This window comes from Cervus canadensis, chromosome 32 (assembly GCF_019320065.1).
Source record: "Cervus canadensis isolate Bull #8, Minnesota chromosome 32, ASM1932006v1, whole genome shotgun sequence".
NCBI classification, from domain to species: domain Eukaryota; kingdom Metazoa; phylum Chordata; class Mammalia; order Artiodactyla; family Cervidae; genus Cervus; species Cervus canadensis.
Window position 1 is genome coordinate 39,419,032 of NC_057417.1, and position 22,246 is coordinate 39,441,277.

Below are 22,246 nucleotides of genomic sequence, written 5' to 3' on the forward strand. Positions count from 1 at the left end.
GAGCAGGCTTCTCAGGAGGACCCCATGGTGGGCGCCTCTGCCGAGCTGCTCAAGACAGCCAGCCCCTGGCTCTGCGATAGCAGACTGGGTGGCTCGACCCATGTCCCAGTGAAGCCCCCACCTTCAGAAACACCCCAAGGCCAGGGACTGGACAGCAGAACCGCTGGGACCGGAAATGGACCCGCCTCACAGCAGAGGGCTGCTCGCAAGACCAGAGGCAGCAGCTGGCCCCTCCTCCAGAGATGACTGAGGCCTGCAGTGCCTCCTGCATGGGCAGCGAGGGGCCTCCTCGCGATGGGTGGCGCCTGTGCCGTCCCAAGTCCCATCCAGTGACTGCCCCAGGCCGCCCAGTGGGCCCAGGCATGGCCCTTGGCCCTGGCCAGATGGGCGGCCAGTGTTGCGTCAGGAAGGCCCTGAGGTCACAGTGGGCTCTCCTCTCCCCGGGGAGCCCCCCCCCACTGGTGCTCCTGGGCACAGACCAGGCGGTCACCTCAGCTGAGCGGCCACCCCCACCTTGAGCCAGGCTCCTGACGCCTGATTCCCTTCTTCGGTCCTGTGACCTCAGGCCTGGCCCGCCCCAGAAGCCACCTGGGGTCCCCAGGGGGTCCATTCTCTACACAAGAGCACCCCTCACAAACAGAAGCAAGGGGGAGGGCCCTCAGAGCAGGGCCCTCGGCCGTGCACGACAAAGGACCGGGGGGTTGGCCGGGAAGGGCTCAGTGGGCGCCCCTCTCTGCTCGGGGACAGCGTGGCCTGCGCTGTCCACACACGGCCCTCAGGACCTGGACGCCCAGCCCGGCCCACGTGCACGGGCGTGGACCACACGTCCCCACACTGCACCTAAGAACAGAGCCAGCTCACTGTGCACACGGCGCCCGGGGCCTGTGCTTTGGTCAGCAGCGCCCCAGGGAGTCAGGGCCGCAGCCCCGAGCCCGTCACACCAGGGGGTCACTGCAGCAAGGGCTGAGGCCTTGTGCGGGACATGCAGACCCTTCTCGGGCCCGCCGCTCGCTGTCCCCACGTAGATGGCCAGAGCTCCTCTCACAGACAAACTAGCAGCCCCAGCTCTTCAGCTGTGGCGCCCGAGCTCACATCGCGGGCCGGCCGGCACTGGGAGGACCCAGGGGGGCGCACGTACTCTGTCTCGGAGAGCTCCAGGTCGGACACCGCCGGCACGGCGCTCAGCACGGGCGTGCACGCTGGCCTGACGCAGCAGCGCCCCCGCTGGATGACCTCCTGCACATACCTAGGGAACAACGCGCAGTGAGCCGCCGCCCGGGCCGGGCCTCCAGCAGCGCTCAGCTCAGCCACGCTCTGCAGCAAAAGGAGGCACCCGCTGCACGGGCCGGCAGAATGGCAGACCTTCGTGGTTGTAGAGCTGAAAGTCAGGGCTCCGTCAGAGCAGGCAGGACACTGGCGCTTCCACCCACTAGGTCTTCACCAAGCAGACCTCGGGCTCCTGAAACCCGTGGGCGCATGCCACTCCATGCACTCAGAGGAGCCTTCGCCTCCGGAGGGGAGCAGCCCCGACCTGGGCCCTGCAGCTTAGTCACTGCCAGCTGAAGGGGGCTCACCGCCCACCGCTCCCATCCTAGGGACATCCACCTCGGTGTGACGCTCCACGGCCCTGATGTGACTTCTATTTTGACCGCCCTGGGTGGAGTCACCCCAAGAGGGCCCAGCGGACCTCTGCTCTGGGATCTTTGCTGTCTGCAAAAGGCGCACATGTCCTGGACCGACCAGTGTGGAACGCCCGAGCCGCGCCCGTGGCTCAGCTGTGTCACAGCCAGATAGAACCCGTCACCGGGCAGGGCCTGTGGGTGCTGGCGCGAAGAGCAGACCAAGCACACAAGACCACAAACAGGGAGCCCTGCAGGGGCAGGCGTGGCAGGATGGGCCTGCTCACCCCGCGCCCTCCCCGGCAGCCCCGCTGCTGCCCTCCACCCTCCAGCTCATAGGCCGGCCCACTGGGCCTCGGGCAATGCCCGCTGCCCAGCCCACATGGACCAGCAAGACCTCAGCGTGTGACACGGCCGCCGTAAACGGGGTCACCTTCAGTGACCAGGGACACGCGCAGGCCTCCCGCAGTGTGGCGGGCTGGGGCGGGTCTGCACCTGGGCGCCAGCTTCCCCAGAGCAGCACAGACCCTGCAGCGAGGGCCGGCCCCAGGAGCCCCGCTGACTGATGATTGGACGTGGGGACCAGTGATACCCGGGACGGGGCCGCCATCCGCTGACCACACTCCCGTCTCCGTGCCCTCAGAGCCCGGACCACCCTGAAGTCCCAAGTGGCTGGCACACCCAAGAAAGTGACCGCAAAGGCCCCACTGCGAGGGTCCAGCGTGGAGGGGTAACCTGCCCCACAAAGCCACCCTGGCCATGACAGCCATGCAGGGCGCCGTGAGGAGGGAGGCCATGGGGCTGGGCTCTCAACACTGAGAGAGAGACACCAGGGCTCCCCCGCGTGCTGGGAACAATCAGGCCCCTTCACGGACACAGTGGGCCTCAGCTGGCACCCCGAGCACAGCCGCAGGCCAGCCGAGGAGCAGAAGGGCTCCCGCCCCAGATGGACGCTGTGAGGACCACGCACCTCTGCTTCGAGGGCGCCTTGCTGGCCCTCTTCTCCTCCTCCTCCAAGCGCCGGCGTGCCTCCTCCAACTGTGTCAGTGGGTTGGGGGCGGGGTTGGGTGGCATCGTGGGGTCTTGAATGAAGAGATGCGAAGGCTGCACCGAGCTCCGGAGCTGGGCACTGACCCAGGGGTGCACGGCCCCAGGGCGCTCAATGGACAGGGGCCTGGAGCTCTCGTGAGCCTGCTGCTTCTTAGCCCCGGACGACCTTCAGGGGCAACAGAAGCAGGTGAGCTGTGCCCAGGCCCTGTATACCCCCCACTCCCAACACATGGCCTCTCTGGAGACCTGCTCTGCACCGTGCTCATCGCTTTCTGAAATATAAATCATACCCTATGTGGGCATTTTCTTAATGTTTCCCCACGAAGACTTCTTTTACATAGAAGTTTTTTGTTTTTGAAAAGTATTTTGATATTAGAGTAAGTGTCCTTGGGACTTCCCTGGAGGTCAGATGGCTGAGACTGCCAGCCCGCAATGCAGGGGGTCTGGGTCTGATCCCTAGTCAGAGAACTTGCTCTCACATGCCCCAACCAAGACCCAGGGCAGCCAAACAAAAGCTTAACCTTTATCACTGCTTTAAAAATATAAAGATAAATAAGTGCTCTTTGTGAAAAACTTGAAATGTTCAGGAAGTTCTAAGAAAAAAAGGAGTATGATTTAGCAATAGCCACTCAGTACATTCAGTGTATTTCCTGCCCCACTAAAGACACCTGACGCGGCTGGCTTAACTCTCATCACGTGCTTCCTCCTAACTTTCCTCCACGTGACGCCACGTTCCCTGCCATCAGTCACCGAGAACCTTCTATATCTGTGTGACCTGCTGTCACTCAATACTGCCTCTCTCAGCTGGACTGGAGGCCTCAGAAGGGGGGGCGTGTCCCCAGGAACAAAATGAGGGGACCCCAGGAAGGGCGCCCTGGGGGAGAGGGCTGACTCAGTGCCTGTGTGATGTGACCTGCCCCACGGGGAGCTGGAGTCCTCCTAGAAGGACCCACAAGGCCCCCGACTCCTCACTCCCTGCCCCCCTCCCCCTCCCTGCTCTGTGCCTGCCCCCAGGTCCACAGACCCCAGGAAGGCCTGCACAATGCAGCCCACAGCGCAGCCAGGACACTGCTTCTGGACGCATCTTCCCACAGAAAGATGCGCTGGGGTGGGGGAACGGCCAAGAAGAGCGCTGCCGGGTCAGGTTTTGTGAGCGCAAAGGGTCTGAACCCAACAACTCAGGACCAGGAAGTCCATAGCTGGCCGGTCCCAAACCCCAGGCCCCTGCCCACCCCGCCCCCACCACGAGTGGGACAGGTGACCCAGAAATCGACATGGAGCACGGAGGGACCCAGAGCAGAGACATGTCCTCTGGCAGTTGGGGTCAAGGAGGCTGGACCCAAAGGCTCCTCCTGGAGGACCTGCCTCAGCTCCTGGTGGAGGGGCAGCCACAGGGCTGTAGGATCCTGTCCAGTGGGGTTGCAGCAGCTGACCCCAGCAGTGGGCACTCCTGCCCAGGACACTGAAGCTGTCACCAATCCCCACCCCATCACAGCGCCCACACAGGGAAGGGCTGGCCTCACACTGCCACAGGCTGGCGCTGGTCCCAAGGGCACACAGCCTGCAGACTGCCGCCTGGCGCTGACAGCAGGCTCTAGAGCTGGGAGGGACTCAGAGCTGCGGGTGGGAGGACTCAGAGCCAGGGGGAGGGGGACTCAGAGCCAGGGGTGGGGGGACTCAGAGCAGGGGGGAAGAGGACTCAGAGCCGGCGTGGGAGGACTCAGAGCCGGGGGTGGGGGGACCCAGAGCCAGGGGTGGGAACAGAGCTGGGGGGATGGGGACTCAAGAGCAGGGGGGAGGGGGATTTGGGGGTGGGGGAACTCAGAGCCAGGGGTGGGGGGACTCAGAGCCAGGGGTGGGAGGACTCAGAGCCAGGGGGAGGGAGGACTCAGAGCCAGGGGTGGGAGAACTCAGAGCTGGGGGGGAGGACTCTGAGCAGGGGGGAGGGGGACTCAGAGCCAGGGGAGGGGGACTCAGAGCCAGGGGGAGGGGGACTCAGCTGAGGGAAGACTCAGAGCCAGGGGGAGGACTCAGAGCCAGGGTGGGAGGACTCAGAGCTGGGGGTGGGAGGACTCAAGAGCTGGGGGTGGGAGGACTCAGAGCCAGAGGGAGGAGGACTCAGAGCCAGTGTGGGGTATCAGAGCCGGGGCGGAGGGGGACTCAGCCGGGGGAGGACTCAGCCGGGGCCCCTCACCCGTGGCCCGCCTTCCGGTGCCGGCTGATCTCCTTCTCGCCCTCGATGATCCACTGCATGATCTTCTGGTTCTTCTCTGCGTCCTCAGACGGGCCTGGCGCCTCTGTGCTGCTGCTCTTCCCCAACTCTGCCTTCTTGGAGTTCCTCTTGGAGGTCGTGCCCACCTTCCCGCTGCAAGAGCAAGACCTGGTCACTTGCTACTTCAGCCGGCCCAGGCTAGATGGCTGGCCGGGACCCGCAGGGCTGGGGAGGACAGCCCGCAAGGGCCCTGCCTGCATGCGGGGCCTCAGTTGCACTCCTGCGGGCACAGCCAGGCTGACTCTGTGGACAGAAGGCATCTGGGCAGCTCAGGCCCAGCTACCCGTCCTCACCCAGACAGCCCCCTCCGAAACAGGCCCATCTGACCCAACGGCGCTTCAGGGCTGGAGCCCTGTAGCCGTGCACCCAGGCATGCACGCCTGCCAACCTGAGCTGGCCCTGGCTTAGGGACTCCTCAGGGAAACTCTGGCCCAAGAGCGGCATGGAGGACCCTTCTCCGGGGGAGGGCTGGGGCGGGGGACCGCCGTTCACACTCACCCGTAGGCCAGGCTGTCACTGGCAGTGGGGGGGCCACCTGTGCTCTCCACGTGGCTGCGGGGCTTGGCTGTGTGGCCGTGCAGCTCTGGGCCCCAGGCGAAGCTGCTTGGGACCCGGCGGGTGGCCTCGGCCTCAGCTGGCTCCTTGGGCCGGGCCGCGCCATGGTGGCCGTGGTGGTGGCCGTGTCTGTGGAGGTGCAGGCCAGCCGGGTCCAGCTTCGCCCCCAACTTGGGCGCATGCTTTCCATGCCCAGGCATGGCACCCCCCAGCACCCCGATTTTGGGCACGTGCGTGCTGTCCGGGGAGCGGTGACCGGGCCCCGGCGACTGGCAGCCGGGCGTCCTCATGACTCGCTGCACGTGCTCGTCCAGGATGCTCTCGGGGTTCTCCTCGTGCGCGTCCCGCAGCCCTGCGCAGCCCACGTCCGCGTAGCGGGAGGGGAAGTGGTGCCAGGCCGGGGCCGAGGGCAGTTTATGGCTGGTGCCCTGGGGGCCAGAGGGCATGTCGCCGTCCTCGCCTTCCTCCTCCTGCTGGGACGAGAAAACATGTCACCTCTCGGCACTGGCTGCACCGGGGAGACCCCACGCTTGGGGACACAGAGCACAAACAAAGGCCCGAGCCCCGACCTAGGACGAGGCCGGGCCAGCGAAGTGCAGGAGGGGCCGCCCGATCCAGAGTAGGCCCAAGTCCCGCGTGCCCGCCCAGTCCCGAGTCAGTATGGCTGGGTTCCAGGAGGACGAAGCGGATGGGGGCTGGCCTGCGCTCCCCTCCCGAGTGCGGGGACAGGGCCACACGCCATGCGGAGGAGGGCACAGCATCAGGGCTGCACAGACCACTAGGACGCCTGGCACCACTTCCACGTTAAGCTTCTCAATAAAAATTTTTCTTTTTTTCAATTGTTTTCCTATTCCTCAATTTTACTACTGTATTTTCCATCATGTTTTCCCAGGGAACACTGCCCTTATACAGAAGAGCTCCTGGTTTTTCCTTGTCTTGCTACAGGTGTTAATAAATTGTCACATCAAACTAGCAGAATTTAGTTTGACTCTGAGAGTTACTATAAACAGACCTGTAAACATACATATTCAGTCACTTCGATCCTGAAACACACAACTCACATTCACTGTCTCGTCTTATTGAGTTGCCCTGAGCAGACACTAAGAGGCCAAATGACTGAGCCACCCTGCATTTCGACATGAACAAGCCCCCAGAAGTCTCCACAGGACCCCACACCACTATGGAAGTGCCTGCGGTCATCCAGACACGCCACCAGCTGTGGGCACCACGACTCAGGAAATGGCACCCAAGAGGACAGGTGGGGAGAGAGGGGCGGACGGGGGGACACGCAGCCCTGTGGGTGAGCGAGGAGCCACCCTAAAGCGCCCTGGACTCTGGGCTCTGCACCCCCATCACTACCCAGACCCTTGGTTCCTGCACTCACCCTGTCCCCACCCCAACCCTGGTGCTTTGTGGTTATCAGGGGTTTGGGACTCGGGAGACCTACACCCAGGGGCACCCAGTATTGATGCCATTCACTCCCTCCCAGGGCAGCATGCTGCAAAAAGAAACCTCCAAACACCCAGGGATCTGAGACCAGCTATCCCTAATAGCTCTGCATGCACAGAAATTCAATTTTAGGGTTTTAAAAATTACAGATTTACATAACCCTTCAGCGCTAGTTTTCATTTTCTTCTGTTCTGATTTTCCAAGCTTTACAGTAAAATTATTAAAAAATTTGTAAGACTCCCTAGGTGTTCCAGTGGTTAAGAATTCACCTACCAATGTGGGGCACACGGGTTCGATCTCTGGTCCAGGAAGATCCCATATGCCGTGGAGCAACTAAGCCTGTGTGCTCCAAGTACTGACTCCATAAGCCACAATTAGTAAAGTCCACGTGCCCTAGGACAGGTGCTCCCCAACAAGAGAAACAGATGCAATGGGAAGCCCATGCACTTCAACAAAGAGCAGCTCCTGCTTACCACAACTAGAGAAAGCCTGCACACTGCCAGGAACATCCCGCTTAACCAAAAATAATTAATTAAAAATCTGTAGTGGGAATTTCCCACAGTCCAGTGGTTAGGACTCAATGCATTCACTGCAGGATTCCAGGTTAGATCCTTGGTCAGGAACTAAGATCTCACAAGCTGCAAGGCAGGCCCCAAAAATGTCTGAGCTGTTACTCTTAAAAAAGAATTCTTGTTTATACCATGGTTCACAAAGCTTACAAAATCACACCCGGTAACAGACTCGAGACCACATGGCCAGCTGCTGGGCAGTGAGCCACCCCCGAGGCGGAGGGACGCCCATGGGAGCCGACCGGTTGCACCCCCGAGGCCGGGAGCTGGGACCCAAGGCCTACGCATGGCAGCCCTCCTGAGCTTGAGGCCCTGAGCAGCCGACACCGGACGTTCGCTGGGACACGTTCTGTCATGTCAGAGAACACTGCTGGGTCCAGCCCCCCGAGAGCTCGGGGGCTGCAGGCACAGCCATCCAGCGCCTGCCAGGGACGCCATGGGAGAGCCTCAGACACCGTCAGACGTCTGGGCTGCCTGAGCATGCCCCTCCCGCCCGACACCACCAGCCAGGACTGCAAGCACACAGCCCCAGTCAAGGCCGGAAGCACAGCAGCGCATTGCGAAAGCCCAGGTCTGCAGTGAAACCGGCAAGTCTGCAGTGGTGAGTCGCGATCTCTGAAATTTCTTTCACGAAACGTTACACCTTGCTTCCTGAGCCTGTTTTAAGAGCTGTTGATGGCAATGCACTCAGGACGGCCTCACAGAGAGGCGGTGCGTGGAGATGCTGCCAGGGCAAATGGCCTCCTCACACACGAGACCCAAGCTGAGCTCCGCCAAGGCACTGGCACACGTGTGACTGGTCTGTGTTCGTTCCCTCTAGGCAGCTCCCAGGAGGCGGAAACCCTCAGCTCTGACGACCAGCGCACCCCAACCCCGCCCTGCTGGCCATGCCCTCCTGAGCAGTGATGGGGCGGGGGCCTCGGACAGGTCGCTGAGCCACGGGCCGTGGGAGGACAGCCGGAGGGCTCCGGGCAGGCCTCGGGCTGCACCTGTCCTACCAGGAGGCCGTGCCATCACCACGTGGGCGGGAGGGGGGCAGGGCACGGTCCTGCGGGGCCCCTCGTGGCACCACATGGCCTGCGACCACCTCATGCTCAGGGCTGTCTCCGTACTGCCAGGGGTCCGCGGCCCGCCCCGCGATGAGATCTGCCTGCCAACTCTGTGCAGGGGAGGCGGGGGAGCCCGGCCTGTGTCGGGGCAGGCGTCACACGGAGCTCTGCATCTAAGTGCGGGGGCAGGAGCAGGGGCTGCAGGGCTGCCCGCCCACCAGGCCCCTCACCCACCCTGACAGCACTGCCCCCCGCGGCGCGGCAGGCGGCACCCCTGGGGAATGTGGAGCCCAAAACAGCAGGGCCCCCCTCAGGTTCTGACAGGGTCCGGGGAGGGCTCAGCTTCTATAATTTAAACAGGAAGATCAGGTGATTGGTAGAGAAATAATTCCTACAAGAAAGTCACATTTTGACTTTCAGATATTGAACAAAATACTGAGAAGAGAATGAACTCCCGCCCTCAGAGAAGGCCTGTGTGCCAGAAGCCTCGAGGCCCACAGGCCCGGAGGGCGGGGCACATGAGGGCGAGGGGGGCATGCCTGTCACAGCGCCTCTGCCCTCTCGTGTGTAGAACGACATGCGTGTGCAATGGCCAGGATGGGAGAGCGCCACCCCAGGCAAAAAAGACAGGCATGTGGGCACCTACAGGCAGAGTTACAGCAAATAGATCGGGTGTGCTGAAACTCTCAGCTCCCGGAGCTCTATCAGAAAGGCTACCGGCCAGGAAACGAGACAGACAGAGCCGTGTCCCAGCCGCAAAGCCACTCCGCACGCGGAGGTGACGGGTCAGAGCCTCGGGCCACCCTGCCCGAGGGAGGCCATCCGGGCTCCACGGGACACGGAGGGCGCTGAGCAGGACGCAGGCCTCCAGCCCTGACGGGCAGAACCGCCCGGCCGGCGGGCAGACGCCCTCCAGCTCCACGGAGGCCGGTGCCTCGGGGGCCTGCTGCAGCCCGCACCACGGCAGCCACTCACCATGCGGACGCGCTTCAGCCGCTCCTCCAGCTCCTCCTCAGCCTCCCGCGTCCGCTGCACGGCCTCCAGGCGGTGGATGAGCTCCGCGGCGAACTTCTGGGGCTCCACGCGGACTTCCTTTGGCATTCGGTACGTGCGCTGTGAGGAGATGCCACTGTGAGCCCTGCCGCGCCGCGTGAGCAGGGCACGGTCTGCACTCTCCTCCCTACCCTGAGCTGATCAGCAGGAGACAAGCAGACACGGCTGCCTCCTGCCTCCCACAACCACAGGTGAAGACCCTGAGGAGGCCGGGGACTACGCCTCCTCGGGGATGGCCACCCTGGCGCTCGCAGCCCAAGGCACCCGCCCAAGGCCGCCAGCCTGCCCTGGAGAAGGGTTTCTTGTGACTGACCAGCCCAGAACTCGGGCAGCCGGAGCAGAGGCGTCCGGCTGTGCAGACCCCTGAGGTCGGGGCTCAGCCCGGGCGCCAGAAGGGCCGGGAACGCTCTGCAGCGCCCACCTTGCACCCAAGGGGCAACGGCGCCCGACACAGCAGGGGGCCGCTGCCCTGCACCCGGGGTGAGCGACACAGAACCCTGGCGCAGGCAGGAGCCGGGGAGGGACGGGGAGCCACGCTCAGAGAATGCAATTCCACGCACGCCTCACAGCAGCACGCCGCACAGCTCTGGGGGCGGGCACGAGCTATAAAGTGAAATCGCTTCAAATCCAAAACACTTGCAAGCACAGCGAGAAAAATCCTGCACGAGGTTACCCGGACCCTCCAAGGGACCACAGGCCGCCGCCCCTCAGGTGGAAGCAGGGCGCATGCAGGCGGACACTTACGGGAATGTGAGGTAGAGGCACCCGCCCGTTGGCCTGGACACTCTCCTGCATCTCCCGGCGGTGCTGCCTGCGGGTCCTGTAGGGCGGGACTCCATCCCTGTCAGACAGACACTTGCATGAACACACGCAGGCCTTGGCCACGGCCGCCGGGAGCAGGCCCGCGCAGCCTGTCTCCTGAGCTGCGCTGGCTGAAGACGACTTTGGGTTCTTAGAAAGAACGGTACAGGTTCCTGAATCCTGCTTTCTTCCAGGATAAGATGGTAAAGCAGCATAATCTGTCAGATACTCAAATTTGTTCTCTTGACGTGAATTTTAGTCACAACCCTTCTGAAGACTGATGAAACCACAAGTCAAAGCACATACCGCCTTTAAAATGACTAAGCACTTATCTGAGAAGCATCTGACTTGCTCGCCTCCTGCTCTCCGGCCACTTGAACGCTGCTCCAGGAAAGCGGGGGCAGGAAGGTGCCTCTCTGGTCCCCATCTCCCAAGGACCTGAGGGAGTGGCCCCCCAACACCTCCTAGCCTCTCGGGTCCCCAGTGTGGGGGGGACCCACGACACCAGCACTCCCAGCCCCTCGCTTGCTTCCCACGCATGACCTGCGCTGGCCGCCGCTCGGCCAGCAGAGGCGCCCCAGGCACATGGTGCTCAGCGTGTCCCAGCCTGGCCCAGGCACACTCACCCCAGCATGGGGGAAGCGTGGCCCTGATTTGGAGCAGGGCACAGAGGCGGGGGTGCTGGGTGCCTCGGGCCTTCAGGACCCCAGGTGGGGCCACAGTGCAGCGGGCGCAGCAGTCCAAGGGGCCAGGCCTCAGGGAATAAGAGCCGCAGCGCATCTGGATGCCCTCACACGGCTCAGGTGTCCTGAGCCCCGTGTCTGAGGCTCACATGCTCTGACCGCACACCTAAAGTCCACGCCTGAGAGACCAGGCGCTGTCCACAGAGTCTGCGCCCAACGGCAGTGGACTGAGAAGCCCTTCGCCAAGTGGAGGCCATGCTGAGTTGCCAACAGAAATAATTTAGATGAAACACACGATCCTATTTTTTGCCTCATATATTCAGTATATTCAAATATCTGCCACAATTTTACATTCCAAGTTCTTAACTATTCCTGTATTTCTGAGTCTCAGTGTAAACCAAGATGAACACAGTATCGGGGAAATTCTTTTTGTTGTTTTAGATCTTCCCTTTAGCAAACATATGTCCTTCCCTTGGAAAGAATTAAGAGATTAATTGACATTGTAGTAACTGAGTTTTGGGGAAGAGGAGAACAGAACGCGTGCTGTCAGCCGCTCCCGGGGGCTCTGAGGGGCACAGCTCATTGGAACCCTTTAACGCAACACTTTATATTCATGGCAGGTACTGCTGAAACCCCAGTAGTATCAAGTAAGTTGTTGGAAACATCAACAGTTTCTGTGAAAGAGTCAAAACAAAGGAGAACGTAATGATGAATGTGGACTGCCCCACAGTGGCTCAACCTGGCGGGATGACGCCCCCATCTCGTGGCCCCCAACAGGAGGAGAAAGGGCTGCCGATGCACTAGACACGGGCTGTCAGACCAGAGCCAGACCCGGGCGGGCGGCACGCGGTGCCAGCAGCCCACAAGGCAGGCCACAGCACAGAGGACCCGGCCACCCGCAAGGATGGGCGAGCCGGCCTTTCCCTCCTCACTGAAGCCTGTCCGCCCTGCAGACACCAAGCAGGGCCGGGACGTAGTCCCCATGACCCGCTGACAGCGATCAAGGCCGCAGCCCACGCGCCGTCGCGGGGGTAGATGTCCACACGCCTGCCAGCTCCAAAGCCAAAACCTCCCTGTTGGGGCAGAGAGACAGCGAACGGCGCGCAACTGAAGGCAGGCAAGCCCGACGCACGTGGGCGGTGGACCCCAGCAGGCAGACAGGCCATGCCCTGGCGTGACATGGGCAGGTGTGACACCATCACATCCTGACTTGCGCCGAGGTCCCTGAAGTCATCAGCGAACCAGAGAGAAAGGTGTCAGAAGCGAGCACTTTCCCCAGGGGAGCCATCCCTGGACAGGGGTTCACGCCTGCACCTCGAGGGTGCAGAGGCTCCTGTGGGTCTGGCCGGCTGGCACAGAGCCGCGCTGAGGGGACGGCAGGCCCTGATTGGGTGAGATGGCTCCCAGATCACAGGGAGCGAGCACAGAGCAGACGCCTTGGGGTGGCCCGCCCTGGATGCACATCCAGCGCCACTGAGACCAGGGCTGGGCGCTGCCAGGCAGCTCCGGCAGCCTCGCCTGGAGGGAAGCCACCGAGGCTCTGGGCTGCAGGAGGGTTCCCAGGAACAGCCCCCGCAGAGTGGGGGAGGGGTGGCGGGCACTTACACGCTGCTGTCAGTGAGGGACAGGCTGTCAGCATCGCTGGACAGGCTCTGCTGCTCGCTGTCATTGGCGCTGGTGGCAGGGGCGAGGGCGTAGCCGGAGTTGACGTAGTAGGGGTTTACAGGCTCCCGCCACGATCCACACCTGCTAATAAGGAGGTATGTTAGCAGCCGCCAGGCCACGTCCCCACGCGCTCATCCTCATCTTCAGAATCACCTGCGACCCCAGCACGCGGACTACAGACCCGAAGCATTCAGAAGAGACAGGGCAGAAAAGGCCACGGGTCCGCCCTGCCCTCATCCCCGTGCTCCTGGGAGACGGGCACCCCACACCTTCCCTGTGCAGTTGGGCAGCCGTGCCCGTGAACACACGCGTGCTCCATGCCGGTAACTAGAGAGAGGGCGACGGCTCCACGCCCCCGCTCCTGCAGCACGCCGCCGCAGACTCACTGACCAGCTGCGAAGCCACCCGGCCTCGCGGGCCAGCAGGACGCTGTGCCACAGCCGCCTGTGAGGGCCCCAGCCAGGCCTCCGGAGCACAAGCCTGAGCACGGGCGTGGGGTGGACGAGCGGGTGGCGAGCACACAGGCCGTGGGTGTAAGAGTGGCTGCCACACTGCCCTCCGGGACAGCAGTGACCATCCCGCCGCACGCCCCAGTGGGACCCACCACCATGGGTCACCGAACTAGCCAGAAATTGACACTAACAGTTTGCATTTCCCTGGTAGATGGTCAGCAGGGGGAGCATTGAGATGTCACTTAAATTAATTCTTTCCTCTTTAAATGACCTGTTCATATCTTCTGTCTATTTTCTGTTGGGCGGGTTATGAGTTTCTTAGTGATTTACAGATGCCTTTAACTATTCTTGAACTTCCCTTGTGGCTCAGCTGGTAAAACATCCGCCTGCAATGCAGGAGACCTGCGTTCGATCCCTGTGTTGGGAAGATCCGCTAGAGAAGAGAAAGGCTACCCACTCCAGTATTCTGGCCTGGAGAATTCCATGGACAGTCCATGGGGTCGCAAAGAGTTAGGCAACTGAGTGACTTTAACTGAAATATTCTTACTATTAACCTCTGGTTACATACGTGAAAATACTTCCTCCCTAAATGTCACTTCTTAACTTTGTTTATGTCGATTTTGGTATTAGAAAAGTTTACTTCTGTGAAGTCAGACTTACCAATCTTTCTCCTTACAGACTTTTTTTTTGTACCTTACATTAGGCCAACTTTCCTCATTTGACAATCATAAATATATCCCTCAGTTTTTCTCCAAATGCTTCAATATTTTTTAAGATCTCTACCTGAAACATGTGCATGTAAAATCCACCTACTCCTCTGCGTCACAATGGACAGCCAGCCGTGAGCACTGAGCGCCACACCACCACCGGCCCTGAATTGCTGCACGCCTGACCCCCACACACGCCCCGCTTCTGGAGTCTCCGCTCTGCTCGTCCCGCGAAGGCCCCGCCAGCCCCTCGCAGCTGAGGCTCCCCGAGCCCCTGGAAGGTCGTGTGAAGGGGGGACGGGACGAGGTGCCCCTGAGGGCTCTGACTGCAGCCTCGTCCTGGCCAGGGTGCTCGTGAACGGCAGCCGCACTGGCTCCGGGGACCCGCGTGCTCTGTGCAGAGAAGGGAGCAGAGTGCTTCTGCCTCCACGGGGCCCAGGGGGACGCCCCGGTGTGAGCTGTGCATGCTTGGGGAGAGGCGGTCCACACCTGCCACCTCAGAACGCAGGTCACGCAGGACACGTGAGCTGGGCCGGGCCAGGCAGTATTGCTGGAGAGAACCCAGCAAGCAGCCCACCTCGCCGGGGCCACGCACATAAGCAGAGCGGCCGCGGCACCGCCAGGACGCTGACAGTGCGCACGACTCGCCCTCCAGCTCAGGACCCGGGCTTGTCACCCCACACCGCGGTCCCCCTGAGCCCCCACGGCAGCCAGGTTCCCGCCAAATGAGGGCGGGCACAGGGCCCAGAGGCTCCGGGGAAGGGACGGGGGCCGCCCTGGGCCCATGTCTGCAGCACCACTCTCTCCCTAAACGACACTGCTATCCCTCTGGCTGTTTAAACACAAACCATCAACACAATCACCAACACAGCCACTGAGCTGGAATTCAGACCGCAGACAGCTGAGTCGCCCCTCCATGTTCCGCTACCTCAGGGCCAGCACCCGCACCCCCCAGGCCCTCACCTGCCCCGAGAGGGCAAGACTGAGCCTGCGACCCTGATGCCTGCACGGGCCACCTGCGCCCTCCCCCGACGGGGCCCAGGAAATCCAGCTTTGAGGTGACAAGCAGGGAAAACGTGGGTCCTTTCCACAGCCTCTGGTGCTGAGCAAAGCCCAGCATGGACACAGCTCCACGACCAGACACACGGGGAGGAAAGTGCATGGGGAGAAAGAGCAGGAGGGGCCGGCAGCGAGGCCAGCCCTCGGGACAGGCGCTGCAGGCTGCCGCGCCACAGGAAGCTCGGCAAAACGTCACTTGGGAGCCGCTGGCTGCTCCCCACAGGATGGCTGGAGCCGGAACTCAGACACGGGATCTAGGGAGACCTCCGGCCTCTCTGTGGCTTCCAGACCTCAAGACAGAACCCTCAGGACTGCCCGGCCTCTGGGGCTGCTGAGTGCAGGACTCTGCCCTCCACGCTTTCACTCAAAAACTTCCAGCGTCCTTTTGCTTCTATGTCTCCTTCTGAGCAGCTGCCTTCCCACAATCTGGTCTGACCACTCTTCCTTTTAATCGCTTCTCTGGTCCCGCTGCGTTCAGTGTGGCTACAGAGTGGATCCACCGGCTCACTGCTGTTGGTCATGGCTGTTCTATTTTCCTTTGTTCCTCCTTGCCTTCTTTTGGAATACTTTCTATTTTCTGTCTCCTCCCTCTAATAAAGTAGCTCTTTCACTGTTCTTTCAATGGTTCCTTCAGGGATTACAACAGGTACCCTTGATGCATCAAGGTCCAATTAACTGCATTCTACCTGTTCCCAGGCAACGCGTGGTCCGAGTTAACGCGGGAGTTCCCTGGCAGTCCAGCAGGTAAGACTGTGCACTTCCACTACAGGGGTGCACATTTGACCCCAGGTTGAGGAACTAAGAGCCCACGTGCCACACGGAGCAGCAAAAAAGAAAAACAAAACAAACAGAATTAACTCCACCTGCCGCCCACACACTCATGTGCTATTGGCGTCCTGGGTTTTGGGTCCATGTGGTGTCTTAACCCCAGGAGACATCATCAGTCTTGGTTTATCCTCCAACAGCCGCTTGGAGTCACCATACCCTCCCCTGTCCCTCCTACCCTGAGAGCATTTTCTCTGCCTGAAAACACCCTTCAGTACATCCATGAGTACAAGGGCTGCAGCTGACACTTCCTCAGTGTTTGCTGGTCTGAAACTGTCTTGATTTCCCCTTTATTCCTGAAGGGTAATTTCACTGCTTGGTAATTTTCACTGCTTGGTAATCATTTTTGGTTTCTGCGGAACTTTGTAAGCTTTCGATGGGAGTGTACATGGTGCAGACTCGGTGGGACACAGTCCGGTAGTTTCTAAAAATTAAAACAGAGTTACCACAGGACCCAGCAATTTCCCTCCTTGGTAAAAGCCAAAGGACTCACAAGCAGAGTCTCGGGAGAGTTCTGTGCCCCCAGGCCCTGTGCAGTGACCTGCCTGGTCATCATCTCTGCAAGCCCCTCCTGGGAAGGTGAGGCCAGCCCGGCCCACACCTTCCCCACCCCGCCTCTAGACCCAGTGCCCCAGGCCAGAGCCCAGTGACCTGGGACACAGGGGCAACAGATAGACCCAGAGCGGCAGGAGGCAGAGCTCGGACCCCTCCCCTGGGCAGGAGAGGCCTTGAGAACCATTCCAATCGATGTCCTGAGACCCGGCTACAGCCGAATAACGACTGTCCTGTCTTCAGACACCCACAACCTGTCCCGCTGGGACACTCTCAAGGGCCCAGACGGCCTCCTGTGAGATCCCGGCAGGCGCTTCCAAGAACATCCTGCAGGCTGGGCCCAGGGCCTAGCACAACCAGGGCCTGCCAAATTTCTACTCTAACTTTACTGTTTTCCTTTGTAATTAAGAGGCAATCTCATAGGACTCCCCTGGTGGTCCACTGATAAAGAATCTGCCTGCCAATGCAAGGCACACAGGTTCAATCCCTGGTCTGGGATTGAACATGCCGCGGGGCAACTAAGACTGTGCACCGCAGCTACTGAAGCCCTCACGTCCTGCAGCCCACACTCTGCAACGAGACGCCACCACGATGAGAAGGCCAAGTTCAACAACTAGAGTAGCCGCCACTCGCTGCAACTAGAAAAAGCCTGTGTGCAACAACCAAGACCCAGTTCAGTCAAAACTAAAAAATTATTTTTCAAAAAAGAGGTGATGTGTGGCAGAGATACTTTAGGATGATACATACATTCTATTCACACCCATCGTTTGATCTGCGTGTACTGGAAGGACGCTCCCTTGTAGCAGGACATCTGTCTGCTGCAAGCCATCCTCTTATCCCTGCTCTTCCAGAGCCCAGCCCCGCCCCCGCTCAGACAGGTCTTCACCAGGGAGGCATCCGCAACCTGTGATCTGTGCTGTGAGGCGGCCTCCCAGTCCCACAAGCCTTTTATTTACTTTATGACCCTTTATTTATTTTTATTACCCAACTGGCACACTGCACCCACCACCATGAATGAACGCTGAATTGCACAACACACCAAAGGGCATCAGAGTCAAAACCAAACAGTTATGACAGAAGGATCCATGTTCTGTGGAAAAGGCACGCACAGACGGGGTGTGGTGGCCACGGGGGCCACACACCGGCCCCCCACAAGGGAGGCAGTGGAGAACCCTGGCCCTAGAGTGGCCCCAGGGCCCCATCCGCCCTCACCACTACTTACCAGCACTTGACTGTGGGCGGGTTACCCCTGCAAAGTGGACCGACAACGGCCACCTCTTTGAAAGGGGTCCGAGTACCCTACACGAGCACACAGGGGATGCCGAGCGCCAGACGATGCAGAAACCGCTCGACTTAAGACGGGCCAGCACGTCAGGCTCAGCGTCCCACACGTGGAGCGGGATGAGGCTGGGGGCTACGGGCTGCAGGACGTAGATCCCCTTGGCTTCCTGTAAGACGCTGACCAGAGCAGATTCAAGGCTCCAGGGAGACCATGCACTCCTGGCTTGAGAGTCATGGGTCGGTGGGGGCACTCCCTCTTTGCCACAATTCTTGTGTGCAGCTGTGAACACCAGTAACTCTTTACGATAAAGCAGCAACTCTTTACACCTGCTAAAGATTCACACTGTCGGTGACATGGGTCAGGGTCCATCTGTACAGGGAGGAGAGACCACACAGATGCCAAGAAGATTCAAGAGGGACCAGGCTAGATCATTTCTCACTTACATGTATTTTTTCAATTTGCCTGCACCAAATATATTTCTTATATAACTTTTGCAATGTGTCCCTGGATGTTTATTGCTGCAGAGCAGTTGAAATCTATGGAAGAATATATGTGAAGAGCACGCTGAAAACTGTAAAGCACCACAATGGAACTCGCCAGCAAGAGCTCAAAGGAAGGATGAACCAGAGCAGAAGCCCTGCTCATCTCTGCTCAGCGCAAACACTGAACATTTACATCAGCTTTTCTCTGCACAGCAGGCTTCTCAGGCATCAGCAGAAATCCTTCAGGGCCTGGACTCACACAAATGCTTCACATCAGATCTTCAGGATACATGGATCTGATGAAGAGGAACTCCATTTGGCGGTATTTTAAAAGTGTAACAAAAAATGTTTCACAGAATCTGCCACTGTGATCTTTTTTTTTTGTATTCATTTAAAAAAAATTTTTAGTTGGAGAAGAATTGCTTTACAATGTTGTGTTGGTTTCTGCCATACAACAACGTGAATCAGTCACACTCCCCACTCCACCCTTCTAGGTCATCAGAGAGCACCAGGCTGAGCTCCCTGTAATTAGACAGCAGCTCCCCACTAGCTGTCTGCTTCCCACATGGTCATGTATGTGTTTGCCACCATGATTTTTAATGAATCACTCTCATTCCAATGACGGGGTCAGCATGCATCTGGTACTAACCTCCCCTGGAGACTTCAGCCCCTCACTCCAGCTTATGACGGCTCAAACAAGCTCCAAAGAACTGGCTGGTCACTCTTCACAAACGCGAATCACCACCATCAACATGCAAGAGCGACACCTCCCAACAACCTGCAGGCTGTTCAGAACAGCAGACAGAGACGCTATCTGTCGACCCCTGAGGTCTCGCAAATGCAGCTAGACTCCAGACATGGGCTCTTGATGAGCTCAAAAATCACAGATCACAACCTCTTTACCACAGGCCTGAATCGGTCCCCAGTTCACAACCTAAAGCAGACGGGAGGCCGAGGGCTGCAGTTCTGAGATCACACAGAACTCTGGTGAAGAGACTAGTTCTCGGGGTTGAAGCCACAAGATCAAATCAGCAACTCTGAAAACATGGCTTTTCAAAGATTAAGAACGTACACTTATGAATCTAGTCAAAATCAAAACTGTTCATAAAAACAGTACGATTTGTTCCCTTGAAATAATTCAGAAACCAGAAATTCCAAGCCTTGGGTCACCCTCTTCACTTCCTAACACCACCAGGCAACTCTCGTTGTTTGCTGTTGTTTAGTCACTAAGTCATGTCTGACCTTTGCGACCCCATGGACTAGAGCCCACCAGGCTCCTCTGTCCAGGGGATTTCATAGGCAAGAATACTGGAGTGGGCTGCCATTTCCTTCTCCAGGGGATCTTCCCGACCCAGGGATCAAACCCACATCTCCCATGCTGCAGGCAGACTCTTCACTGCTGAGCCACCAGGGAAGCCCCAGGTAACACTCAACCTTTTCTAAGCTAACTGCGTGTCTGGCAGCCCCTAGGCCCGAAGGATACCCTTGTCTGCCTCCCCTGACTCAACACGTGAAGTCTGCCCAGAAAGTGAAAACCTGCGGGAGAACTCAGACTCTTCAGGTACTTTGCTTTTTAGAAGTTATTTGATTTTTCCGCTGATGAAGCTTTCTTTCACAACGTTTCAAACGGATTTTCTTTTTAAAGGACTTTCACTGTATCCAAATGAACCTGCCCTGACCACCTTACGAGGAAGCCCTACAGGTAAGGCACAGCCCCTGCTTCCACTGCACACAGGACGGACCCTGGACTGCTCTCACTTGCCAGACACTTTGTTCACCACGAAAATGTGTCAGCTTTACATTAACTCCAACAAACTGCACACGGCACCACAAAACTTTACATCCCAAAGCAATCAGAATTTCAAAGCACCAACGTGCAAGCCTGCCATTTTGTCGATGCTGGGATGTCCAACAGTGTCCTGTCACTGGCCTACCCTGGCTCGGACCGCCCCTCGGAGCACCGCGCCAGGCCTCACCCGGCCCCTTCAACTCTGCCGTCTCTGTGCCTGTGGCCCTGGGGGCTGCCTGGAAGCTGGGGCATGGCCACGTCGCTGGGAAGCCAAGACCAGCAGAGGGTGGGAATGCCCGTGGGGCAGGAGGGCCCAGCACAGGGGCACCTGGGGGCCTGGTCTCTGCCCCCAGGAACAGTGTCGGTGGCCTGGCTCGGACACGGGCCTGTGCAGGGCGGACGCGGAGGCCAGCAGCTCACGCTGACGGAGGTGAGCCGACACGTGGCTGAACCCGTCTGCCGTGTGTGCCGAGTAACACGAGGTCCTTCTCATTTAGGTCACAGTGAACCCAGCCACTAATCCACCCAGCTGCCTCTGTCACATGGGGAACACGGCAACAATACCTAGAGGGATGAAGCAACAAAACCCAAAACTCAAAGAAAACACCAGAAATGCTTAAAGTAATTAGTAAAGTCATCTTTATACCTGAAAAACAAATATATATACAATGGGGCTGGAATTTATACTCAACATAAACCATACTCTGTGTGATGGACCTCATTTTTTAGGTCACATACATTTCTCAAAAGAAAATTCCTACTTTACAATGTATTTAACGTTGAAAATATAACTATATGTTCATATTAGTTTCTATATTCATAAAGATGCTTTGGGAGGGCACACAATTATTCAGACTGATCTACCTGTGAACAACACTGAGAGGGCGAGTGGGGCGGGTGTGTGGACTCAGGAGGACATTTGAGTTGTTACGGTCCACGGAGCGCTCGCTCTGCCCGGAGGCAGCTGAAGGCACGTCCAGAGAAACAGGGACGCCCAACAGGACTCATCTCTTCACAAAGTTTTCTTTTTTTTGGCTGCACTGCATGGCATGTGGATTTTAGTTCCCTGACCCGGGATCAAACTACCACTTGCAAGACCAATGAGAAAGACAGACAGAAAGGTTTTCATATGTTTTAAGGCACAGAGGGGCTTCCCTGGTAGCTCAGTGGTTAAGAATCCACCTGCAATGAGGAGATGTGGGTTCAATCTCTGGGTCAGGAAGATCTCCTGGTGAATGGAATGTATTCTTGCCTGGGAAATCCCATGGACAGAGAAGCCTAGCGGGCTACAGTCCATGGGGTTACAAAACAGTTGGACTTAGTGACTAAACAACAAGGCACAAGAGAGCTACCAGGAAAATGAGGTCTTAAGGGGCTAAAACATGAGAGCAAAAAGAAACACAGATGGACAAGACAGACACATGGTCCCACTTTTCTCCTTGAGGTCCTCAAGCAGTGACCTCCAGGCTGAGAATGTGATAACTTCCAGAATTCCTAAATGGGTGTTTCACATGCACCAAAGGTATGGATGCTGGTGCAGACGCCAGGCCTGCAGCTGGGATCCCAGTGGCATGGCTGGTTCTGGCTGGTGTAAAGTGACAAGTCCCCACACTAAAGGCCAGGTGAGCCCTCACTGGAGAAAAACGGGACTGGGGTCTTCAGGTGATTTCTTAATCTGTGTCACATACAGAATCTGTGCCCATTGTTCAATAAAAACTGCCCAGCATACTAGAAGCAGGACCAGCCAACTCAAGAACATGAGAAAAACAGACAATAGAAAAAGAACCACAAAATACCCCTATTTTAAAATTACAGGACATTAAAATGCATGTGATGAACATGTTCATTAAAAGACAAGCTTCTGAGAGAGTTTGAGCAGAGAACTGAATACTAAAATAACAAAAAGGAGAATCAAATGAACACTAAACTTGAAAAATATAACAACTGAAGTTAAGAACTCCACAGACAGGCTTAATAGTAGACTGCATGCAACTGAAGAGAAATGAGCCAATGGTAGACAGGTCTGGAAAATATACACATGAAGCACGATGGGGGAAAAAGACAAAAACTACTGAAACTATTTACAAATGAGGAAAGGTCTGGACTTCCCTGGCAGCCCAGCGGTTAAGAATCCGCCTGCCAAGGGGACACAGATTCAATCCCGGTCTGGGACGACCCCACAGGCCGAGGGCAGCCAGGCCCGGGCCACAACCCGGGCAGCCGGTGCGGTGACAGCAGAGCAGTCCCCGCCCGCTGCGACCAGAGCAAGCCCGCGGAGCAACAGACGCAGCACAGGTCTCTGAACAAGTGCAACTTAGTCCCTTCAGTGGTGT

The 22,246-nt window shown here is 58.4% G+C and overlaps 1 protein-coding gene across 6 annotated transcripts in view; it reads right to left on the reverse strand.

The window, feature by feature from the left end:
* AXIN1 (axin 1) overlaps window positions 1–22,246 on the reverse strand; it is a 33,534-nt gene that overhangs the window by 1,712 nt on the left and 9,576 nt on the right. The window contains exons 2-8 of one of the 6 annotated variants that reach the window (XM_043456502.1): window positions 12,706–12,846; window positions 10,361–10,457; window positions 9,539–9,676; window positions 5,440–5,966; window positions 4,864–5,034; window positions 2,590–2,835; window positions 1,139–1,246 (exon numbers count right to left, since the gene is read on the reverse strand). In XM_043456502.1, coding sequence (XP_043312437.1) covers window positions 1,139–1,246; window positions 2,590–2,835; window positions 4,864–5,034; window positions 5,440–5,966; window positions 9,539–9,676; window positions 10,361–10,457; window positions 12,706–12,846 — 1,428 coding nt within the window. Of the gene's footprint in view, window positions 1–1,138; window positions 1,247–2,589; window positions 2,836–4,863; window positions 5,035–5,439; window positions 5,970–9,538; window positions 9,677–10,360; window positions 10,458–12,705; window positions 12,850–22,246 lie in introns of all 6 variants that reach the window. The other 5 variants (XM_043456499.1, XM_043456501.1, XM_043456498.1 and 2 more) reach the window with 5 other exon arrangements.